Raw genomic sequence first — 22332 nt, forward strand, 5'->3', positions numbered from 1 at the left:
TTGTGACCACCTAGAGGGGTGGGATAGGGAGTGTGGGGGGAAGGGAGACGCAAGAGGGAAGAGATATGGGAACATATGTATATGTATAACTGATTCACTTTGTTAAAAAAATTTTAAAAAGAAAAAAAAAAATTACAAATAACAAGTTTCTAGAGCAGAAGCATCAACAGAGCCAGAATGAAGACTTAGTAAGACTTAAGTAGGGACTTCTCAGTATTTGTATAACAAGTTCAGGTTGGAAATTGAAAGGGCTTATAGAAGAGTCCACAGATATAATAACCAGAAAATGCCAGAAAGAGAAAAGTGATAATCTCACACATTTTTATAATCCCAAAGGAAAAAAAAAACAATGTGAAATTACTCAAAAGAATATGTACGTACATTTAACAGGATATAGTTTGGATTTTTTTTCAGGACTGCTTTTTATGGGGAGATGATAACAGTATTTACAAGACTCTTGAAAAGGTGGGGGGAAAATATACCAGCCACTCACTCACTTCAAGCACGGCTGAGAGGGCCAGAGCCCCACCCGTCTCTTTGCCCTGGCACTCTGGGAATGTCACTCCACTCTAAGAAATCAGACTGTGGAATAACCTCACCGCCAGTTCAGGCAATCCCTAGATCCTGACACAGCTAAACTGCCTTTGCTTTCACTCTGCTTATACATTTGGCTTCATTTCTGAAAATTGCTATTATGGTTTCCAATGATCTATTGGCTATATTTGAACAGTCCCACTCGGAAATTCTTTACATTCTCGCAGGGCACATTGCTACCCAGCTACACTGTACCCAGTGTCCTGTAAAGTGTGAGTTTGGTGAATGAGGTAGAGAAAAGTGTTAGCTAGATCATTTCCAACTTTGAGTGTTCTCTCACGATTCCAGCTTTTCCCCTTCCTGAGGACTTGAATACAGATGTGGAGAAAATCCACCTTCAACTCTGCCTAAAAGGTGGCAGATCCGCACCATGGGAGGACTTGTTAGTGCCATGAGAGAGACAAGTAAACTGCTTTCTTTATTGTGCCATTGTATTTGGGGAACTCTCGTAGCAGTTTAATTTTTACTCTACCTAATAAGCCACTCCAAATTAACCTTTACCCATGCACATGACAGTGCACCAAGGTGTGTTCCCACCTGACACACATCTGCAAAACTGCCAAACAAAACCACAGAGACACAAAGCCATTAGAGAAGTTATCTGGGAGAACCTAATGGCGTGTTTACCTGCCAGAGTTCTGCCCAGGCCAGCCAGCTGGTCTTTGGTCAAGTGAAGCTGGGCTGCCACACAGAGAGCTTGCTGCCAACTGCCACAAGCCACAGAGGCACTGAGAGCTTTCTCGTGGGCACCAGCGGGGGCAAACATGAGCCCTGCTGGCTCACACAGGTGCTCCTGCAGCAGGTGTTCCCCGTAAGCAATGCTGATGTCCTGGGACAGGAAGAGACAAAGGGTTGGTGAGGACAGGTGATAACTGTTTTTTTAAATCTCCAAGGTAGGCTGCCTCAGTCATTATACTTGAAACTCCCTGGAATGACTTAGAAAAACCCTGTGGATGACCACTGAATTCAATCTTTCTTCCACTCAAAACCTTACTGAGGATGTGCCATGTATTCATCCAACGAATAATTACTGAGTACTATTCAGGGCAGTGGGAGTAACACAGAAAAGCAAAAAATAAAGCCAAACGTTTAAAGCAAAAACAAACAAACAGAAAAAATAAACAGTAACAAGAACCACTCCCAACTTCCTGCTCTTGTGGTGAAAGAGTACGAACTTATAAACACACTGTGGTCGACAGCATAATGGCAGATAGTGGTAAAGGGATAGAGTGATGGAAGTGCTGTTTCAGAGGGCTGTGAGGATTAGAAGTCATGTGAAGAGTCACGGGACAGTACTCCACGCCAATAGCACAGAAAGCACCATGGCCATCGGGCAGGAATGGGTATGGAACGCACAGGAAAGAATAACAAAAAGGATGGTATGACTGAAGCACAGAGGGCACAGGGAATGAACAGATAAGGCAAATGAGAGCAAAGAGGCAGGCTTTGGCCAAATTCTGTATTCCCCAGGCTCAGTATGAGGCAGGAAAACAGAGGGACATTAACACGGGGTCCCTGCCCTTAAGGAAACCCACAGCCTGGTGGGGCAACAAATCAGTAAATAGCAGATTGATAAATGCCCTTCCCAAGTTTAGAACAATGTGCTCTGGGAGCTCAGTGTTTGGCACCTCAGCCAGGAGCGGCTTTCTGGCAGAGGAGACCCGAGAGTTTAGAAGGACAGGGAGGCTAAAGGAAGTGGAGGAAGAGGGCTGCCAGAGGCAGCTGATGATAAAGAAGCAGGCATGGGCCAGATGACAGAAAGACGTGTGCAATTTGTGGACAAACTGAAAATGGTGGTGATGATGGCATGGGCTCCATATCCCAGGTCGGCCACCTCACGTCCCAGGTCCTGAGGCAAGGTGGTTCCTCATTTGAAAATTGTGCACAACACCTACCAGGTTGTTGTAAGAATTATAATACATTTAGCTGATAAGCAAAGTATCTGCATATGAGAAAAGCTAAACAGATGTTTGTTCACACAAATGAACCAAAAGGTATGCAAAAAATAAATTTCTCTGTTCCTCCCATCAGGAAACTTGCATAAGCCTCTTAGATAGCCTTATCCACCAGAGGGCAGAAAGCAGAAGCAAGAAGAACTACAATCCTGCAGCCTGTGGAAGGAAAACCACATTCACAGAAAGATAGACAAGATGAAAAGGCAGAGGGCTATGTAACAGATGAAGGAACAAGATAAAACCCCAGAAAAACCACTAAATGAAGTGGAGATTTGCAACATTCCAGAAAAAGAATTCAGAATAATGATAGTGAAGATGATCCAGGACCTCGGAAAAAGAATGGAGGTAAAGATCGAGAAGATGCAAGAAATGTTTAACAAAGACCTAGAAGAATTAAAGAACAAACAAACAGATGAACAATACAATAACTGAAATGAAAACTACACTAGAAGGAATCAATAGAAGAATAACTGAGGCAGAAGAACGGATAAGTGACCTGGAAAACAGAATGGTGGAATTCACTGCCGTGGAACAGAATAAAGAAAAAAGAATGAAAAGAAATGAAGACAGCCTAAGAGACCTCTGGGACAACATTAAATGCAACAACATTCGCATTATATGGTTGCCAAAAGGAGAAGAGAGATAGAAAGGACCAGAGAAAATATTTGAAGAGATTAGAGTTGATAACTTCCCTATCATGGAAAGGAAATAGCCACCCAAGTCCAGGAAGTGCAGAGGGTCCCAGGCAGGAGAAACCCAAGAAGAAACATGCCGAGACACATAGTAATCAAATTGGCAAAAGTTAAAGAAAAATTATTGAAAGCAGCAAGGGAAAAATGACAAATAACATACAAAGGAACTCCCATAAGGTAAACAACTGATTTTTCAGCAGAAACTCTACAAGCCAGAAGGGAGTGGCATGATATACTTAGAGTGAAGAAAGGGAAGAACCTACAACCAAGATTACTCTACCCGGCAAGGGTCTCATTAAGATTCGATGGAGAAATCAAAAGCTTTAAAGAGAAGCAAAGGCTAAGAGAATTCAGCACTACCAAACCAGCTCTACAACAAATGCTAAAGGAACTTCTCTAAGTGAGAAACTCAAGAGAAGAAAAGGACCTACAAAAAAAAAAAAAAAACCCCAAAACAGTTAAGAAAATGGTCATAGGAACATACATAACAATAATGACCTTAAACGTAAATGGATTAAATGCTCCAACCAAAAGACACAGGCTTGCTGAACGGATACAAAAACAAGACCCATATATATGCTGTCTACAAGAGACCCATTTCAAACCTAGGGACACGTACAGACTGAAAGTGAGGTGATGGAAAAAGATATTCCATGCAAATGGAAATCAAAAGAAAGATGGAGGAGCAATACTCATATCAGATAAAATAGACTTTAAAATAAAGAATGTTACAAGAGACAAGGAAGGACAATACATAATGATCAAGGGATCAATCCAAGAAGATATAACAATTATAAATATATATGCATCCAACATAGGAGCACCTCAATACATAAGGCAACTGCTAACAGCTATAAAAGAGGAAATCGACAGTAACACAATAATAGTGGGGACTTTAACACCTCACTTCCACCAATGGACAGATCATCCAAAATGAAAATAAATAAGGAAACAGAAGCTTTAAATGACACCGTAGACCAGATAGATTTCATTGATATTTATACGACATTCCATCCAAAAACAGATAACACTTTATTCTCAAGTTTGCACGGAACATTCTCCAGGATAGATCACATCTTGGGTCACAAATCAAGCCTCAGTAAATTTAAGAAAATTGAATTCATATCAAGCCTCTTTTCTGACCACAACACTATCAGATTAGAAATGAATTACAGGGAGAAAAACGTAAAAAACACAAACACATGGAGGCTAAACAATACGTTACTAAATAACCATGAGATCACTGAAGAAATCAAAAAACACCTGGAGACAAATTACAGCAAAAACACGACAACCCAAAACCTACGGGATGCAGCAAAAGCAGTTCTAAGAGGGAAGTTTATAGCAATACAAGTTTACCTCCAGAAACAAGAAAAATCTCAAATGAACAATACACGTAAAGGAACTAGAGAAAGAACAAGTGAAACCCAAAGTTAGCAGAAGGAAAGAAATCATAAAGATCACAGCAGAAATAAATGAAATAGAAACAAAGAAAACAATAGCAAAGATCAATAAAACTAAAATCTGGTTGTTTGAGAAGATAAACAACATTGATAAACCATTAGCCAGACTTATCAAGAAAAAGAGGGAGAGGACTCAGATCAATAAAATTAGAAATGAAGAAGAAGTTACAACAGACACCACAGAAATACAAAGCATCCTAAGAGACAACTACAAGCAACTCTGTGCCAATAAAATGAACAACCTGGAAGAAATGGACAAATACTTAGAAAAGGGTCCCCACAGTGAGCCACAGCCAAACCCTGCCTGTGCAGGAGACCCTCCAACAGTAGCAGGTAATCCTTTAAGAGCAAACACATCCTAAAAGATCTACATTGGTGCTAGTTTCCAATTCCACGGGCTCGGCCGGCTGGGGCTGGGTGCCAGCAGCGGGTAGTGGCAGGTGCCCACTGAGCAACAGGAGCCCAGAGAAAGAGGGAGCGGCAGCAGCAGTGGAGAGGAGGCCACGGGAGAGACGTCGGGAGTGAGGAAGTGTCCCTGAATCCCGCCCCCTACCCAGCGCCAACTCTGTGGGCGCACTGGGTGAGCATGGTTAGCGGGCAAGGTTGCAACCGTGAAGATGAAAAGCTCTTGGTGCTCCAGGCAGGAGTCAGTGCTGTGCCTCTGAGGTGGGAGAGCCAACTTCAGGACACTGGTCCACAAGAGACCTCCCAGTTCCACATAATATCAAACAGAGAAAATCTCCCAGAGATCTCCATCTCAACACCAAGACCCAGCTTCACTCAACAGCCAGCAAGCTACAGTGCTGGACACCCTATGCCAAACAACTAGCAAGACAGGAACACAACCCCACCCATTATCAGAGAAGCTGCCTAAAATCATAATAAGGCCACAGACACCCCAAAACACACCACCAGATGTGGACCTGCCCACCAGAAAGACAAGATCCAGCCTCATCCACCAGAACACAGGCACTAGTCCCCTCCACCAGGAAGCCTACACAACCCAATAAACCAACCTTAGGCACTGGGGACAGACACCAAAAACAATGGGAACTACGAACCTGCAGCCTGAAAAAAGGAGACCCCAAACACAGTAAGATAAGCAAAATGAGAAGACAGAAAAACACACAGCAGATGAAGGAGAAAGGTAAAAACCCACCAGACCTAACAAATGAAGAGTAAATATGCAGTCTACCTGAAAAATAATCCAGAATAATGATAGTAAAGATGATCCAAAACCTTAGAAATAGAATAGAGAAAATGCAAAAAACATTTAACAAGAACCTAGAAGAACTAAAGAGGAAATAAGCAACGATGAACAGCACAATATATGAAATTAAAAATACTCTAGGGCTTTCCCTGGTGGTGCAGTGGTTGGGAGACTGCCTTCCGATGCAGGGGACACGGGTTCATGCCCCGGTCCAGGAAGATTCCACATGCCGTGGAGCAGCTGGGCCCGTGAGCCATGGCCGCTTAGCCTGTGCGTCCAGAGCCTATGCTCCGCAATGGGAGAGGTTGCAACAGTTAGAGGCCCACGTATTGCAAAAAAAAAAAAAAAAAACTCTAGAAGGGATCAATAGCAGAATAACTGAGGCAGAAGAATGGATAAATGACCTGGAAGATAAAATAGTGGAAATAACTACTGCAGAGGAGAATAAAGAAAAAAGAATGAAAAGAACTGAGGACAGTCTCAGAGACCTCTGGGACAACATTAAACGCACCAACCTTCGAATTATAGGGGTCCCACAAGAAGAAGAGAAAAAGAAAGGGACGGAGAAAATATTTGAAGAGATTAGAGTTGAAAACCTCCCTAATATGGGAAAGGAAACAGCTAATCAAGTCCAGGAAGCACAGAGAGTCCCATACAGGATAAATCCAAGGAGAAACACGCCAAGACACATATCAAACTATCAAAAATTAAATACAAAGAAAACATATTAAAAGCAGCAAGGGAAAAACAACAAATAACACACAAGGGAATCCCCATAAGGTTAACAGCTGATCTTTCAGCAGAAACTCTGCAAGCCAGAAGGGACTGGCAGGACATACTTAAAGTGATGAAGGAGAAAAACCTACAACCAAGATTACTCTACCCAGCAAGGGTCTCATTCAGATTTGATGGAGAAATTAAAACCTTTACAGACAAGCAAAAACTGAGAGAGTTCAGCACCACCAAACCAGCTTTACAACAAATGCTAAAGGACCTTCTCTAGGCAAGATACACAAGAGAAGGAAAAGACCTACAATAACAAGCCCAAAACAATTAAGAAAATGGAAATAGGAACATACATATCGATAATTACCTTAAATGTAAGCGGATTAAATGCTCTCACCAAAAGACACAGACTGGCTGAATGGATACAAAACCAAGACCCATATATATGCTGTCTACAGGAGACCCACTTCAGACCTAGGGACACATACAGACTGAAAGTGAGGGGATGGGAAAAGATATTCCATGCAAATGGAAATCAAAATAAAGCTGGAGGGCTTCCCTGGTGGCGCAGTGGTTGAGAGTCCACCTGCCGATGCACGGGACATGGGTTCGTGACCCGGTCCAGGAAGATCCCACATGCCGCGGAGCGACCAGGCCTGTGAGCCATGGCCGCTGAGCCTGCGCCTCCGGAGCCTGTGCTCCACAATGGGAGAGGCCACAACAGTGAGAGGCCCGCGTACCGCAAAAAAAAAGAAAGCTGGAGTAGCAATTCTTATATCAGAAAAATAGACTTTAAAATACAGACTACTACAAGAGACAAAGAAGGACACTACATAATGATCAAGGGATCAATCCAAGAACAAGATATAACAATTGTAAATATTTATGCACCCAACATAGGAGCACCTCAATACATAAGGCAAATATTAACAGCCATAAAAGGGGAAATCGACAGTAACACAATCATAGTAGGGGACTTTAACACCCCACTTTCACCAATGGACAGATCATCCAAAATGAAAATAAAGAAGGAAACACAAGCTTTAAATGATACATTAAACAAGATGGGCTTAATTGATATTTATAGGACATTCCATCCAAAAACAACAGAATACACATTCTTCTCAAGTGCTCATGGAACATTCTCCAGGATAGATCATATCTTGGGTAACAAATCAAGCCTTGGTAAATTTAAGAAAATTGAAATCATGTCAAGTATCTTTTCCGACCACAATGCTATGAGACTAGATATCAAATACAGGAAAAGATCTCTAAAAAATACAAACACATGGAGGCTAAACAAGACACTACTAAATAACCAAGAGATCACTGAAAAAATCAAAGAGGAAATCAAAAAATACCTAGAAACAAATGACAACGAAAACACGACAACCCAAAGCCGATGGGATGCAGCGAAAGCAGTTCTACGAGGCAAGTTCATAGAAATACATCCTACCTTAAGAAACAGGAAACATCTCAAATAAACAACCTAACCTTGCACCTAAAGGAATTAAGAGAAGGAAGAACAAAAAATCCCCCACAGTTAGCAGAAGGAAAGAAATCATAGAGATCAGAAAGAAATGAAAAAGAAATGAAGGAAACGAGAGCAAAGATCAATAAAACTAAAAGCTGGTTCTTTGAGAAGATAAACAAAATTGATAAACTATTAGCCACACTCATCAAAAGAAAAGGGAGAAGACTCAAATCAATTAGAAATGAAAAAGGAGAAGTGACAACTGACACTGCAGAAATACAAAGCATCATGAGCGATTACTACAAGCAACTCTATGCCATTAAAATGGACAACCTGGAAGAAATGGACAAATTCTTAGAAATGCACAACCTGCCGAGCCTGAACCTGGAAGAAATAGAAAATATGAACAGACCCATCACAAGCACTGAAATTGAAACTGTGATTAAAAATCTTCCAACAAACAAAAGCCCAGGACCAGATGGCTTCACAGGCGAATTCTATCAAACATTTAGGGAAGAGCTAACACCTGTCCTTCTCAAACTCTTCCAAAATATAGCAGAGGGAGGAACACTCCTAAACTCATTCCATGAGGCCACCATCACCCTGATACCAAAACCAGACAAGGATGTCATAAAGAAAGAAAACTACAGGCCAATATCACTGATGAACATAGATGCAAAAATCCTCAACAAGATACTAGCCAACAGAATGCAACAGCACATTAAAAGGATCATACAGCATGATCAAGTGGGGTTTATTCCAGGAATGCAAGGATTCTTCAATATACACAAATCAATCAATGTGATACACCATATTAACGAACTGAAGGAGAAAAAACATATGATCATCTCAATAGATACAGAGAAAGCTTTCGACAAAATTCAACACCCATTTATGATAAAAACCCTGCAGAAAGTAGGCATAGATATGGGACCTAATGAAACTTCAAAGCTTTTGCACAGCAAAGGAAACCATAAACAAGATGAAAAGACAACCCTCAGAATGGGAGAAAATATTTGCAAACGGATCAGCAAAGGATTAATCTCCAAAATATATAAACAGGTCATGCAACTCAATATTAAAAAAAAAACAATCCAATCCAAAAATGGGCAGAAGACCTAAATAGACACTTCTCCAAAGAAGACATACAGATGGCCAAGAGGCACATGAAAAGCTGCTCAACATCACTGATTATTAGAGAAATGCAAATCAAAACTCAATAAGTTATCACCTCACACCAGTTAGAATGGGCATCATCAGAAAATCTACAAACAACAAATGCTGGAGAGGGTGTGGAGAAAAGGGAACCCTCTTGCACTGTTGTTGGGAATGTAAATTGATACAGCCACTATGGAGAACAGTATGGAGGTTCCTTAAAAAACTACAAATAGTATTACCGTATGATCCAGCAACCCCACTACTGGGCATATATCCAGAGAAAACCATAATTCAAAAAGACACATGCGGGCTTCCCTGGTGGCACAGTGGTTGAGTCCGCCTGCCAATGCAGGGGACGCAAGTTTGTGCCCCAGTCCAGGAAGATCCCGCATGCCGCGGAGCAGCTAGGCCTGTAAGCCATGGCTGCTGAGCCTGTGCCTCCGGAGCCTGTGCTCCGCAACAGGAGAGGGCACAACAGTGAGAGGCCCACGTACCGGAAAAAAAGTAAATAAACCGTGTACTGCAAAAAAAAAAAAAAAAGACACATGCACCCCAATGTTCATTGCAGCACTATTTACAATAGCCAGGTCATGGAAGCAACCTAAGTGTCCATCAACAGATGAATGGATAAAGAAGATGTGGTACATATAAACGATGGAATATTACTCAGCCATAAAAAGGAACTAAATTGCGTCATTTGTTGAGATGTGGATGGATCTAGAGACTGTCATACAGAGTGAAGTTAAGTCAGAAAGAGAAAAACATTGCATATTAACGCATATATGTGTAACCTAAAAAAATGGTACAGATGAACCGGTATGCAAGGCAGAAATTGAGACACAAATGTAGAGAACAAATGTATGGACACCAAGGGGGGAAAGCGGCGGGGGGTGGGGGGGTGATGAATTGGGCGATTGGGATTGACATGTATACACTGATGTGTATAAAACTGATGAGTAATAAGAACCTGCTGTATAAAAAAATTAAATTTAAAAAATTAAAAAAATACATATGGGAAAGATCAGCACTATTCAGGATGATCGTGAGTTTGGGCTGGAGGAGGGGCAGGATGGAAACTGCCATGGTATTCCCCAGGAGGATCCAGAGACAACGCCTAGGTTTCTTGCCTGGGCAAGTTCTTAAGAAGAGGAACAGGTCAGGGCCTTTCTCCCAGATAAGAAGTTCGAGATGAGGCTAATTAGTTTGAAGATAAACCTTGAAACCAAGGACAGTGTCAGGGACTCAGGAGCCTCTTCCTTCTCCAACTAAAGCACAAAGCAAAATCAGGAGAGCCTCATTTCACATGCTACACACCTTGTACTGCTGCGAGTTTGGTGGATATAACTTCAGAGCTTCGTTATACAAGTTTTTATCTTTTATTAAGTTTAAGCATTCTGGGAAGTACTCCGGTCCTACAGGAATAAGATTCATACACACACAAGCTTGAGACTTGGGAAGCATAATGGATTTCATTTCTACCAATGGTCCCTACATAAAATCAACAAGGGACCTTTTTAAGACCTGCATAATTAGAGTATCTGGAGAACGGGAATGCAGTAGTGTGAGCTTTAATGAGCACCACTGCAGATTCTGAGGTATGAGAGGCACCAGTTGGAATGAGAGTTCTACTTAAAAGGAATTTTACACTACCTCTGATGAATGACCATCCAGCCCAGTGTTTGCTCAGCCTCCTTAGTAAGAATCACCTGGGGAGCTTATTAACCATACACACGCCTGAGTCCCGTCCCAGCCCAGCTGAACCAGATCCTCCAAGGAAGCCAGAAGCTGAATGCTTAACAAGCACCCCAGGTGACTCTTCCTTGTCCCCGTCTCAGCCCTTAGGAAAGAGTCATAACTGCTGAAGCGTGAGGCTCCAGTACTGGTCAGGGATGGGGTGAGGCACAACACCCGGCATCGTGCCGCTTCGACTCCACATCACTGCCAGTCAAAACTGTGTCAGGGCACTGCCAGTAGGCATGGCCACTCAGACAAGCTGGGTTTCCCTCAGGTGTCTGCAAACACCACGAGAAGAGTGAGTTATCAACCAATTTTGATTTTAAGACACTGAAGTGAATTTCGAGGATGATCACTCTTGACTCAGAAGCATCTGCTCTATCTTCTTAGCTATGGAGCTCCTCCCGTTCATTCAAAGACATTTGCTTTACCCTCAGCTTTTCAAAACATATGATAAAAATAAGGTGCGCGTACGTAATTGTTAACATTTTCAGGTGTGGAAATTGAAATCAGTCTGTCTAACATTTGATTGCAATTTATACCCTCCCTAGTTCCAAAGAATATTTGAAGCAGAAATAAACAGAAATAAACATACCTCTCACTGTCCGCTGCTCCTGAGCTCTCGCGACGCGCACTGAGTCTCCGGGCCGCAGGGCCGCTCGAGCCCTTTGGGTAGTGGCTGAAGCCGGGCGGACCGGCGGCCAGCCCGACAACGATCCGGGAGCGAGGTAAGTTGGAAACGCTCCGAGGCGCCGGAGTGACGTCACGAGCCGGACGGGGCGTGGCGTGCCTTCTGTGCCCAGCAAAGTACAGTGAGGAGCTGCGCTCGCGACCGCCCTCTAGCTATACGTCCTACTGCGCAGCCTATTGTATCTGAGCCCCGCTTTGACGTCAGACGCTAGAGCTCGGTAATAGGAGCCGGTGGGCGGAGCCTGGGGAGACTCGGGCGTTCACGTGACACGTACCCCGGGCCACCGCTGGAAAGCCACCTTCCTCCCAGGGGAGCGGGAGGAAGCGTCCAGGCCCCAGAGGGCGCGGTTTGCAGCACCCGAGGTCGCCATGGCTACCGAGCCCGAGACCCCTGTGGCCGCCTCAGCTGCGGAGCCCGTGGTGCCGTCGCTTATGGATCGTTACTTCACTCGCTGGTACAAAGCGGGTAAGTGGAGAATGACGTCAGTCTCTTCTGGGCCCAATTTGTCCGACAGTATAGGGACTATGATGAGAGATCATAAGCCACACGCACCTTCCCCAGCGCTTCCTCCCCACGTCAGAAGGAACTGGATCTCTTTGTTCCTCTGTAGGCCAAGGGAATGGCATTTGCAAGGCCGTGGAAAACAGCAGGGTGCATCCTGGGTAGGGCGAGCGCAGTGCGAGTTCACGAGGGTGGGTCGCTTGCGGGAAGATGGTAGACTAAGGTGAGATCCCCGAGGGAGGCAGGAGCTGGATTGCAATCTCCTTGAGTGCCTAAAGGGATTTGAGGGGCTCAGTCCTCCAAGAAGAGGCGATACATAAAATGATTTAAATGGTAGCGGTCTAAACTAAGGTAGAGGCATAGGGATGGAGAGGAGAGGGTGGGTTAGAATAGAGGCATTTAGAAAGCAGAATCTACAGTTTTACTTAAAGGAAGTCGCTGGTATTACACATTTGCCACTTAGAAGTAGGTATTCTGTTGTACAGCTTTGTGTACCCAGCAAATATCAGCGATGAGAGCATCGTCGGGGACCCTCCTCTAACCCAACTTGCTCCCATTCATTTAGGGATAATAGGTGTACTCATCTTTTACAACACTGAAATATTTTGCAATAGCATACGTTTTATTAGCCAGACTTAGTGTAACCAACTGTCCGGTTAACCCTGGATTGAGGTGTTTTCGGGAATCCATTACTCTCAGCACTAACATCAGGACAGTCCTGAGCGAACCAGAATGAATTAAGTCTTTCTAAAATTGATCGACAAAGCATGCTACTAAATTAAATAAAGAATACATTACTAATCACTTTTTCCTAATAGAAATGATTGTACTCATTTTAAAGTGAGGATAAAAAAAGGTGGAGCAAAGAGATTATTATTTTTCAAATGGAAGCCTGATTGCAACACTGCACAGCTTGTGTTAGGGTTCTGTTTTCTCCTCCCATCTGCATTGTATCCCCTTGAATGGTTAAGCTTAGACCAAGGTGAATGGTGGACATTTGAACTCTAAGAAATAAAAATCAAAACATGTCGTTAGTAAAAAAAAAAAAAAAAAAAAAGAGTTAATCATCATTTTAACATTGAATGAATGGTTCCATCTGGACCAGATGTCTTTAAATACTTTATGGTCAGCCTTTAGGTATATCTTTTTGAGTAATGAAGGGATACCAGTGATATATGTGTCCTGCCTTCATAATTAACTACGTCTATGAACCAAAGAAAGTACTACACAGTGGTAGTAAATATTGACTCAACAGCCGTGAGACTCATTCATTTTTTCTAGATGTCAAAGGAAAACCCTGTGAGGACCACTGTATACTCCAACACTGTAACTGGTAAGCAAATTGGGAATTTTAAGTTATCAAAGAAATCTTTTTTCTGCCATTGTAGCCTGGTATGGTCTTGCATTGAATAAATATTCATTAAATGATTATCTTCCACTGTACTGAGATGGTATTATTTATAGTAGGAGTTTGGTTGACAAGAATGAGTCTTTCAGTGCCTAGGCTAAACAAATAAACTTGCTTACCCAAACATCCAAATGGAGGACCACACCCTCAGTCGGCTACTACCTCAAGAAACCAGCCTGTGCCTGACCACTGAAGTGGCCAAGCCCGTGGAGAGGGCTAGGGTAGAAGCTCAGATGGTATCCTGTCCATACCGGCATGCCTTACTTTTCTGTCTTCCTCCTCCGTGCTGTCTAAACACCTGTGGTACGCTTCCCTTTTGGGAAAGGAAATTCAGTCCCATTTTCCCCATTTTTATTACTGCATTCTTCTCTTCAGGTAAGCTCCAGTAGTAGCCAGAGGAAAATGGGGGGAAATGATAGGCTGACTAAACAAATGTCAGCTCAGCTCTTCTTGTGCCAGGAGGAATACTGTGTTATAGGAGGAAGAATCATACCAAGCAATAATACAGGATCAATTTTTGCTCCTTGTAGAATATGTGTCATCACACTGGCAGGATCCCATCCAGTTCTTCAAAGTGGAAAAGTAATTAAAAGCATTTCCTATCAAATCAGTACCAACTGTAGCAGACTTCAGAACAAAGTCTCTGGGAAATTTAAGCGGGTATGTTCCTGTATTTCTCTACCTAAATCCTCTATTGTCATAATAATGGTAAAGCCAGCCAGTCCTAGAACCCAGTAATGTATGCTCAGCGTACTTCCCTGGCAGTTAGAGATGATTTTAAGAATACTTAAGCTCTAAGGAAATCCTCAGGCCAAAAAAATGAGGTATTTCAGAAGGTATATTATCTGTCATACTAGCTTCTGGGCCACCATCCCTATCATCCCCAGGATGAAGGATGGAGAAGGTGGGCCTTGGAAAGAACAACGCTAATACCAATATAACAAGATACTTTGTCCCTTCCTGTTTCGTTAAGCCAGTATTTCGAAATCTATAAAAGTTAGATGATCAATACTTCTTTATCATAAATTTTCACATGTGAATTTAAAAGTAAAATAAAGTCCTGAGGTAGTGAAAAAAAATCAATCTGGGAAAATATACAGTATTTGCTTCGTATCAGTTGCCATTCCTAACTCATTGCCAATTTAACATACATCTAACTATACCCTCTACCTCCACATAGTGTCTAGTTATAGAAAACGTCACCTGTGCCCTCTACAATTCTAGGCAAGATGGACATTTTACTGTTAAAGGAGGGTATCACACCAAGGACAACTCAAAACCATACTAAACTATCCTGACAAACCCCCTGGAAAGGAAAGTTTCTGTGGATGATTTAGGTCCTTCATTTACTGAGTTCATACTAAGAGTTCCTGCTAATTACCTCACTGTTCTGGAAGACCCTTGTTTACACTCCCCTTTGTGGGCCTGAAGGCCCCTAATAACCTGCCTTATAATTACTGATTTTTCCTCACTCAGGAAGCAAGTGGACTTTAAAAAGCATGGACCATTCTTAAAAGTCTACAAATTACAAGTAAAACAGTTAGTGCTTGTGATGTTCCTGTGATCAATCTTTGTCCAAACTAGTAACACTGTTGTTACTACTGAGGAACGCAGAGGGACCTGCACATGGAACCCACTGCAGATAAGCTTTGATCGCCTCTCAGCACTGCCCATCATTTATTCTCCCAAGGGAGGTGACCAAAAGGGGTTAAAACACTTCTTTCTGACACAGAGCCAGTGGTAGACAAACCATCTGGGACAAATCCCCAGCCTCTCCTCCCAAAAGTGGGGAGTCACACTGACTAGTCTTTTGAAAGGAAGTACCCACAGGCAGAGGAGTGAAGCGCGTGCAGTAACACCTGAATGCTGTCTAATAAAGTTGTGAGTGGGAAAGAGGCCATAAAGAACAGCATCGTGACCTCAGATGTTCACTACAGTAAAAATTCCTGGGAAAAAAGAGCAACACATGAGACATGCTTGCATCCATTTCCCATGAGCCTCCTTGTACTGGGTTGGCCAAAAAGTTTGCTCCGGTTTTTCATATTAGGGAAAATCCTGAACGAACTTTGTGGCCGACTTGATAGATATTTGTCAGAACCTCCCCAGATATATCCATACAGTGGAGTACATGAAAGTATAACCGTGCAACAACATTCAAACAGACATATGTCAAAATGTAGTATTTGCTAGCGGGTTATAGGATAATGGGTAAGTTACTCTATATGCTACTTAAAACTTTTCTGTTTTCCAAATTTTCCTCAAATTGCTTTTTTTAAAATTAGAAAAATATCCCTTCTCCAGAAAGTCTCAGTGATTGACCTAATAAAGAAGTTCCTTTCTCTATTAAGTTCTGATATAAAAATAAGGTAGGAATCTTAATGAAACTATATACAATATTGCGATCATTCTCTATAATGTTGAATTTTATGTTATGCTTATTGGTAAGATTTTCCTGCCCTTTTGAAGGCTTTACACTTGGCTATGTGCAGCTTTCTCATGCACAGTTAAATATAAAGTATAATAAGTTAAGATAAAATATATTCTTAATATGTAACTAAACTATTATCACATTTGTCTTAGTCTGCTTTTTCCCCTAGAGCCTAGGATGGTGCCTAGCCCATAGAGGCATTTAATATATAAATATTTGAATAAATGAATGGTTTTTCTGTACTTAAGTCATTTTTATTTAAAACACTAATTCCAGGAATATATCCTATTGTAACTGTGAGGGCTGCCTCACAAAGAAAAGTGCAAATGTGCATCAATCAATTTTTTCTTCCCTTTTATTATCAGGGGGCACAGTTTCTAACAGAACTTGCACCTCTGTGTAAGATTTACTGCTCTGATGGAAAAGAATACACCATATCTAGGTGAGTTACTTTTTAACCACAATTTTGGAGAAACAAAGAAAATAATATTTTTCTTCAAAGCAATATTTTCTTTAAATAGCTGTGTTAGAGGACGGTTGATGGAAGTGAATGAAAACATTCTCCATAAGCCATCTATTCTTCAAGAGAAGGTAAAAGGGTCTGGGGAAGTAAGATCCCATCCACACACTTTTTACCTGATTTTTTACCATTTGACAGTATTATATATTCTATTTCCCTTCTAGCCATCCACCGAAGGATACATTGCAGTTGTGTTGCCCAAGTTTGAAGAAAGTAAAAGCATAACAGAAGGGTTACTGACACAAAAACAGTATGAAGAAGTCGTGGTGAAACGCATCAATGCCACAACAGCGACCTCATGAGGATTAAGATTGAGTGAAAACAACAGGGCATTCTTATCCTTACCTGGCCTACCAGTCAGTGCACTAAGGAAGAACCAGAGATGCTGAAGCATACTTCACACCCGGCCAGCCATCCGCAGGGAGGCCTGCTTGAAAACCTGACCTAGGTTTCCTTCTTTGTCTTGCATAACAAGCCTTGATTCCATTTTGTCTTCAACCTCCCAGATCTGCCTGCCCATGTACTCACTCTGTTCTTTTGCTTTTCTCTTTCTAACAACTGGCAAGCAACAGACGTTTTGTTTTTCTGATTAAAAGCCAACAAACAAAGCACGTTGAAGAAAATTTGAAAAAGACAGAAAACACAGCAAAATAAAAAAAAATTTACCCATCATCCTGTAACCCATTAGTAAATACTAGGTTTTGATGTGATTCTGTTTGAGTATTATGTCATGGTTATTGTTTTTGCCTCAATTTTCCACACTTTGAAGTTGAACAACAACCGGCCTTTCTTACCCAATCTGCTTCAGTGTGACACGACCAAAACGTCTGGTCCCACCCCTTCTGCCCCAACTCCCCCGCTCAGGTTGCTGGGAAGAGGCAGGGTGTAGAGTGTACCTTCTCTATGTCTATCGGTTGGCCTCTAACTCTGAAAATGTAGCACTGGAACGCTGGCTTCTTAATGAGGGACACATGAAGAGGCTTTGGAAGGGGCTTTGCTAACATGGAAGTATCAATGTTATAATGCTGTACGAAGTAACATGTGCATTTGTGGTCACTCCGTCTCACACTCTAGTTACAGAGTAACCAGCGAGGAAGTTCCCGAGAAGTTCCTGGAATTTGAAGACACAGATGCTTTTGAACAGAACAAAAGCTTTCACATCATTTAAACAATAAGCGAAAAACTATGAATTCATGGTTTAAAAGTGTATACTTGTTTACATTGAATTTCAAATAAAAGGACTTTTAAAACTGTTATTTTTCCTTAAGGGCTGCAACACATACATACATATAACTATATGGTTTTAAATAAAACGATTATCATTGACATGTAAATTCTTTTCGTTCTCCATCATCTTTTGCTGTTCAAGTCATGTTATCCCTTCCCTACCCCTACTTGCATTTAAATAAGAGAATATTCTCATTTGAGTTATGTAAAATATTTTGTAAATAAAATTTTAAAATTATTTTTGACTCACAAGGAAACTTCTTTTAACCCTAACTCTCCCCTAAGTGTACCCAGTGGACATGATACAGGTAGTAACTCTTCAAACATCTACTCTGATAGTGCTATGAGCTGAAAGTGTAAGCACAAACCAGCAAATTCCCATTTCAGCACAAACGGTTCCCAAAGGTGTCATAAGACAAAGATACTAAAGATAGTAAAAGAATTATGTATCTATTTACATATAACATTACCTCACATCATTTTCCCATTATTTCCATTGTAATTTAAAAGAGTATTTTGGTTTCAGGGCATAAAAATCATGTTTGATGATTTTTATAAAGAACTATTTTATAAAGGTCATAACCAAGCTGAGTGCATCCCATTTTCTCTCCAGGGCCTACAGTAAATTCAAGGTTGCGTAAATAAAATATTGACTAGCTAACTGGTGGTTCTTCAGGATCTTGTGAACATTGACTGTGATGGCTGACCCAGATGCCGATCATCAGACGAGCCTACAGAACTACTGCCGAATCCGTTAGATTTCAAAATAAATTTCAAAGCACTGGGATACAAGCACAAAAAAACAAAGTTAACTATACTACATCATAAGGACAGAACTTATAACCAGATCCTTCTATCAAAACCCACCCCACAAAAACAAAAGCTTTAAACCGTAAAACTAAAAACACTAAAGTTGTTTATTTGTTTTATAATGAACATTCCAAAGACACATATATAAAATGTATGCTTACTCAGAATTTATTTTAAACAGCTCAGTTCAATTATTCTCTGTCTTCTACCTTCTGTTCCATCAGTCACTACTCAGATGTACAAAACCTACTTTTTAAGCCCGTAAGATAGGCTTAGGATTCCAGCTAATATTCAGGGCAGACAGGCCAGCTATGCTAGAAGGAGAACTAAAACCATCTGCTAGTGAGTTCCTCCAGGATTCCGTGGAGTAAGCTCCATGACCCTGCTTTTGGGTGGGAGAGGGACATGCATCACAACAGATTTCCTGTGCTCCGTGAAACCCTCACTAGAGAACAAACGTGTGCTCCTGGCATGGATGATCTGTGACAGAGGGGACAGCAGAGGCCCAGTCATACTCAGTGGACGGAGGGATTGAGGAGGAGTCCACAGGTTTAAGGACAACCCTGCATCACCCAGACTACTTGTCTCTTCTGCTGCAAATTGGTATAGTAGATGATAAGCTTAAATTTTAAAAAATGGGAAGTATGGGTAAAATGTGCCAAAGGTGAGCATATATTCAAAGTAGCTTCTTTGGATTAAACTGTCATTAAGACAGTAGGGATATTTGGTTTGACCTAAACATTATTCATGGCAACGTCCTATTCTAAAATCACACTGCAATTAGAAACATAGCGACTACCATGGCATTTATTAGTTGTCAGAAAGCTTCACCATTGGTTTCATGATCAGAAAATAAAGCGAGATTTCAGTTTGTTTTCTTTACAAAATTGTTCAGTTTCTGAAATATAAAGGATCATTTACTTTCTAAAAATGTTAGCTTTGCCACATGGTGTTCCAGAGATCTGACCTCAAAAGCTTCTCAAGTTTTACCATCCACAGAATCTTTATTTGTAACTGAGACCCATCTGTTGTTTTCCATTTGAGTCTGGAAAGAATTAAGAAAATTAGTTTCTGCTTTACTTTACTCTTAAAATAATTGCAAAATTAAACAGTATCTATTTTCTTTTGCACTTTCCTTTAGACTAATTTTTTAAATGTGAATTTAAGATACACAAATTATCTTACCTTCTTCAGTAGTTTATAGCAAAGTGAGAGAAGTTGGACCAAAGTAGCCATTATGCATCTTGTCTTTGTAATACTCTTATCAACCTATAGTGACAGAAAGCAAGCAAATCAAATTCTTATAAGGAGGCCTTCAAAAGACTTTGTCATTTAGTTTGAAAATGGTAAAAATTTCTTCATTATAGAAACCTAAGGGATCTCAAAGGGTATACAGATTAAGGCATCTGAGCTGACTTGATGACCTGAGGTCCCAGAACACAGAAGCAGGGACTATTGTCCAAGTCTCATGCCAATTTCATGGACCCCTGGAAGAATGGATGGAAAATCAACCTGTTCTATTTCAGACAGTTTAGGGGCTTCTCAAAGGGCACCAAATAGTGGCAGCGAACCCCATTCTTTGCAATTCTTTGCACTCGTTTTTGCACTCAAACTCCCTAAAACAAACAACAGAAGCCCTTCACTCTGAGGGGTCTGTGCCCTAGTTAGTCAGGTGATGATGTTGGGATTTAAGGGTAGCTGCTCCGTGCTATGGTATTAATCATGTCCAAACAGCTAATTTACTTGGTGAACCTACTACTTCCTGGGGTCAGTTATAACTGCAGATGATAAATGTTTCTTGCAGTCAAGGCAGGAAAAATGGAAATAAATTGTTCTTCTGTGGGTATTAACACTTTATTTGAAGAAAAAGGGGCTGGAAGCTAACCTAATAAAAAAAGAAGTGTGAAAGTTTCTCAAGCGCTTTCCTGAATGTCCCACCCTCCCTTTTACCTTTAGAAACACTTGATTCTGCGAAGATGTCTTAGTTACTGCCTGGAGCTGGTGGCACAGAGGAACAAGCTTGTTTATTTCCAGGAGAAGCATAAGCTTATCATCATCTTTCAGCTGAAATGTAAATAAGGAAGTTATAACAACTCCAATGAAATTCCATCTTTTAAACCTTAAATACCTTTATAGCTTAATAATATACCCTCAAAGTGGGTATTTATGACATCACCACCAGCACCAGGCAAGGATACGTGCATTACCTGTTTTGAGAAAGCTTGCACACTTGAAGCAAGCTTCAAACCCTCTTCAGCAAAAACCTGGTAGAAAGGAAAAACATCACTACATTAGGCATATGTCGTCTAGATAGTTGGTAAGAAATACACTCATGGATAATTTTCATACAGAATTTAAAAAATAAAACCTAAACATAAAAGGTCTGTCATGGGACTTCTATGTTTTTTGTTGTATCCAGGAAAACACAAGAGTTTAACAGTATTCAGAAGCAGATTTCCCAGACCTGATGCAGAATCAGTCCCTGCAGTGGCTCCCCTACACCGGGACACCTCCAGTTACTGTGCAGGATCACACAGACATTTGATACTTAGCCATAAAAATTATGCCTGGGCTTTTAGATGGATCCGAAGCTCATCTCATAATATCCCCAAATATAAGAGGGTGTTGAATCTTGGAACATGGGGTCAAAAGGGTTAGATGAGGTCAAAAGCGTTAGAACATTCCTGCTTCCAGCTCAGCAAGATAGAATTTGTCACCTATACACATTCTTCAACTAGCCATTTGAGGGGATTGTTTTTTCCCTAGTGACCATACATTGTACAATTTAGTGAGAAGAGGATGATGGGAAAGAATACTGAAAAATACTTTAGAATATTCAGGATGATTATTTTTAAATGGTACACAGAATCTTTTAGAGTGAGAGATACCAGGGAAGTGAAGACTGAGCTTCAGGTGGCAGCAGGAAGAATGAAAAGAACAGGGCAAATTTGAGAGTGATTTGTGAAGAAGAATAATAGATCTTGGTAATAAATTAGATAAAGCATATGAAGAGGAAGGAGGCAATAATTTCAGGGTTAACTTTAATTCTCTTTCCAACAGCCTTGCTATCATTGGATAAACTGATCTCAAGGTCAAATAGTCCTTCGCATCCTTCCCTATCCTTTAAAAGGGAAACCAGTGCGTTTTAAACATACCTTCTAACCAAACGGAATGACTCACTTACCCACATGTTCCTCATCATTCCACATTCCCACTTTCTCTGTACACATCTTCTCTTCCCTTCTAGCCTACAAATCCCTTGGGGGCAAGATCCCTGTCTCACAGAGTACCATGGTTTTAAAACCACCTTAAAGCTGATGACTCCCAAATCTCTCTGTCCACTCTTGACCTAACTTGACCCCACTCCTGTTCATCCTACTTCAGTAAATAAAATGCTTGATTTTCTCCTTCTAAATTCGGTGGTGTCCCTCTGTTCTCTCGCTCAGTAAATGGTGTTACCATTTACCCTGTTGGTCAAGCCAAAAACCTTTCAAAACAGAAGCCAGGTCATGCCATTGCTCCTCAAAACCCTCAATGGGCTTTCCATAATTCTTGGGAAAAAAAAAAAATCAAGGTTCTTCCCATGGCTCAGAGATGTCATTTGTTACCACCTTCCTTCTGACTCACTACATTCCACTCACGCTTGTCTCCCTGTTGTTCTTCAGACACCTCCAGCCTACCCCTACACCTCAGGGCCTTTGCACTTGTTCTGTCTGCCTGAAATATTCGACCCCAAGATAT

General features: G+C 41.2%; 2 protein-coding genes across 2 annotated transcripts in view; one reads left to right on the forward strand and one right to left on the reverse strand.

The window, feature by feature from the left end:
• Nucleotides 1-12065: 12065 nt before the first annotated feature.
• On the forward strand, nucleotides 12066-16856 carry LOC136124926 (protein Abitram-like). Its single transcript, XM_065879745.1, is given in 6 exon segments — nucleotides 12066-12162; nucleotides 13480-13531; nucleotides 14137-14266; nucleotides 16400-16476; nucleotides 16556-16625; nucleotides 16719-16856. Coding segments are annotated over 6 exon segments (564 nt in total).
• A 1826-nt stretch (nucleotides 16857-18682) lies between these two features.
• Nucleotides 18683-22332, reverse strand: part of CTNNAL1 (catenin alpha like 1) — a 61953-nt gene continuing 58303 nt past the window's right edge. The window contains exons 16-19 of the mRNA XM_065878852.1: nucleotides 20799-20855; nucleotides 20542-20655; nucleotides 19777-19860; nucleotides 18683-19636 (exon numbers count right to left, since the gene is read on the reverse strand). Of these exons, the coding sequence (XP_065734924.1) occupies nucleotides 19571-19636; nucleotides 19777-19860; nucleotides 20542-20655; nucleotides 20799-20855 (321 nt within the window). The 3' untranslated portion in view covers nucleotides 18683-19570. The remainder of the gene's footprint in view (nucleotides 19637-19776; nucleotides 19861-20541; nucleotides 20656-20798; nucleotides 20856-22332) is intronic.

Source organism: Phocoena phocoena, chromosome 6, assembly GCF_963924675.1.
Source record: "Phocoena phocoena chromosome 6, mPhoPho1.1, whole genome shotgun sequence".
NCBI lineage: Eukaryota > Metazoa > Chordata > Mammalia > Artiodactyla > Phocoenidae > Phocoena > Phocoena phocoena.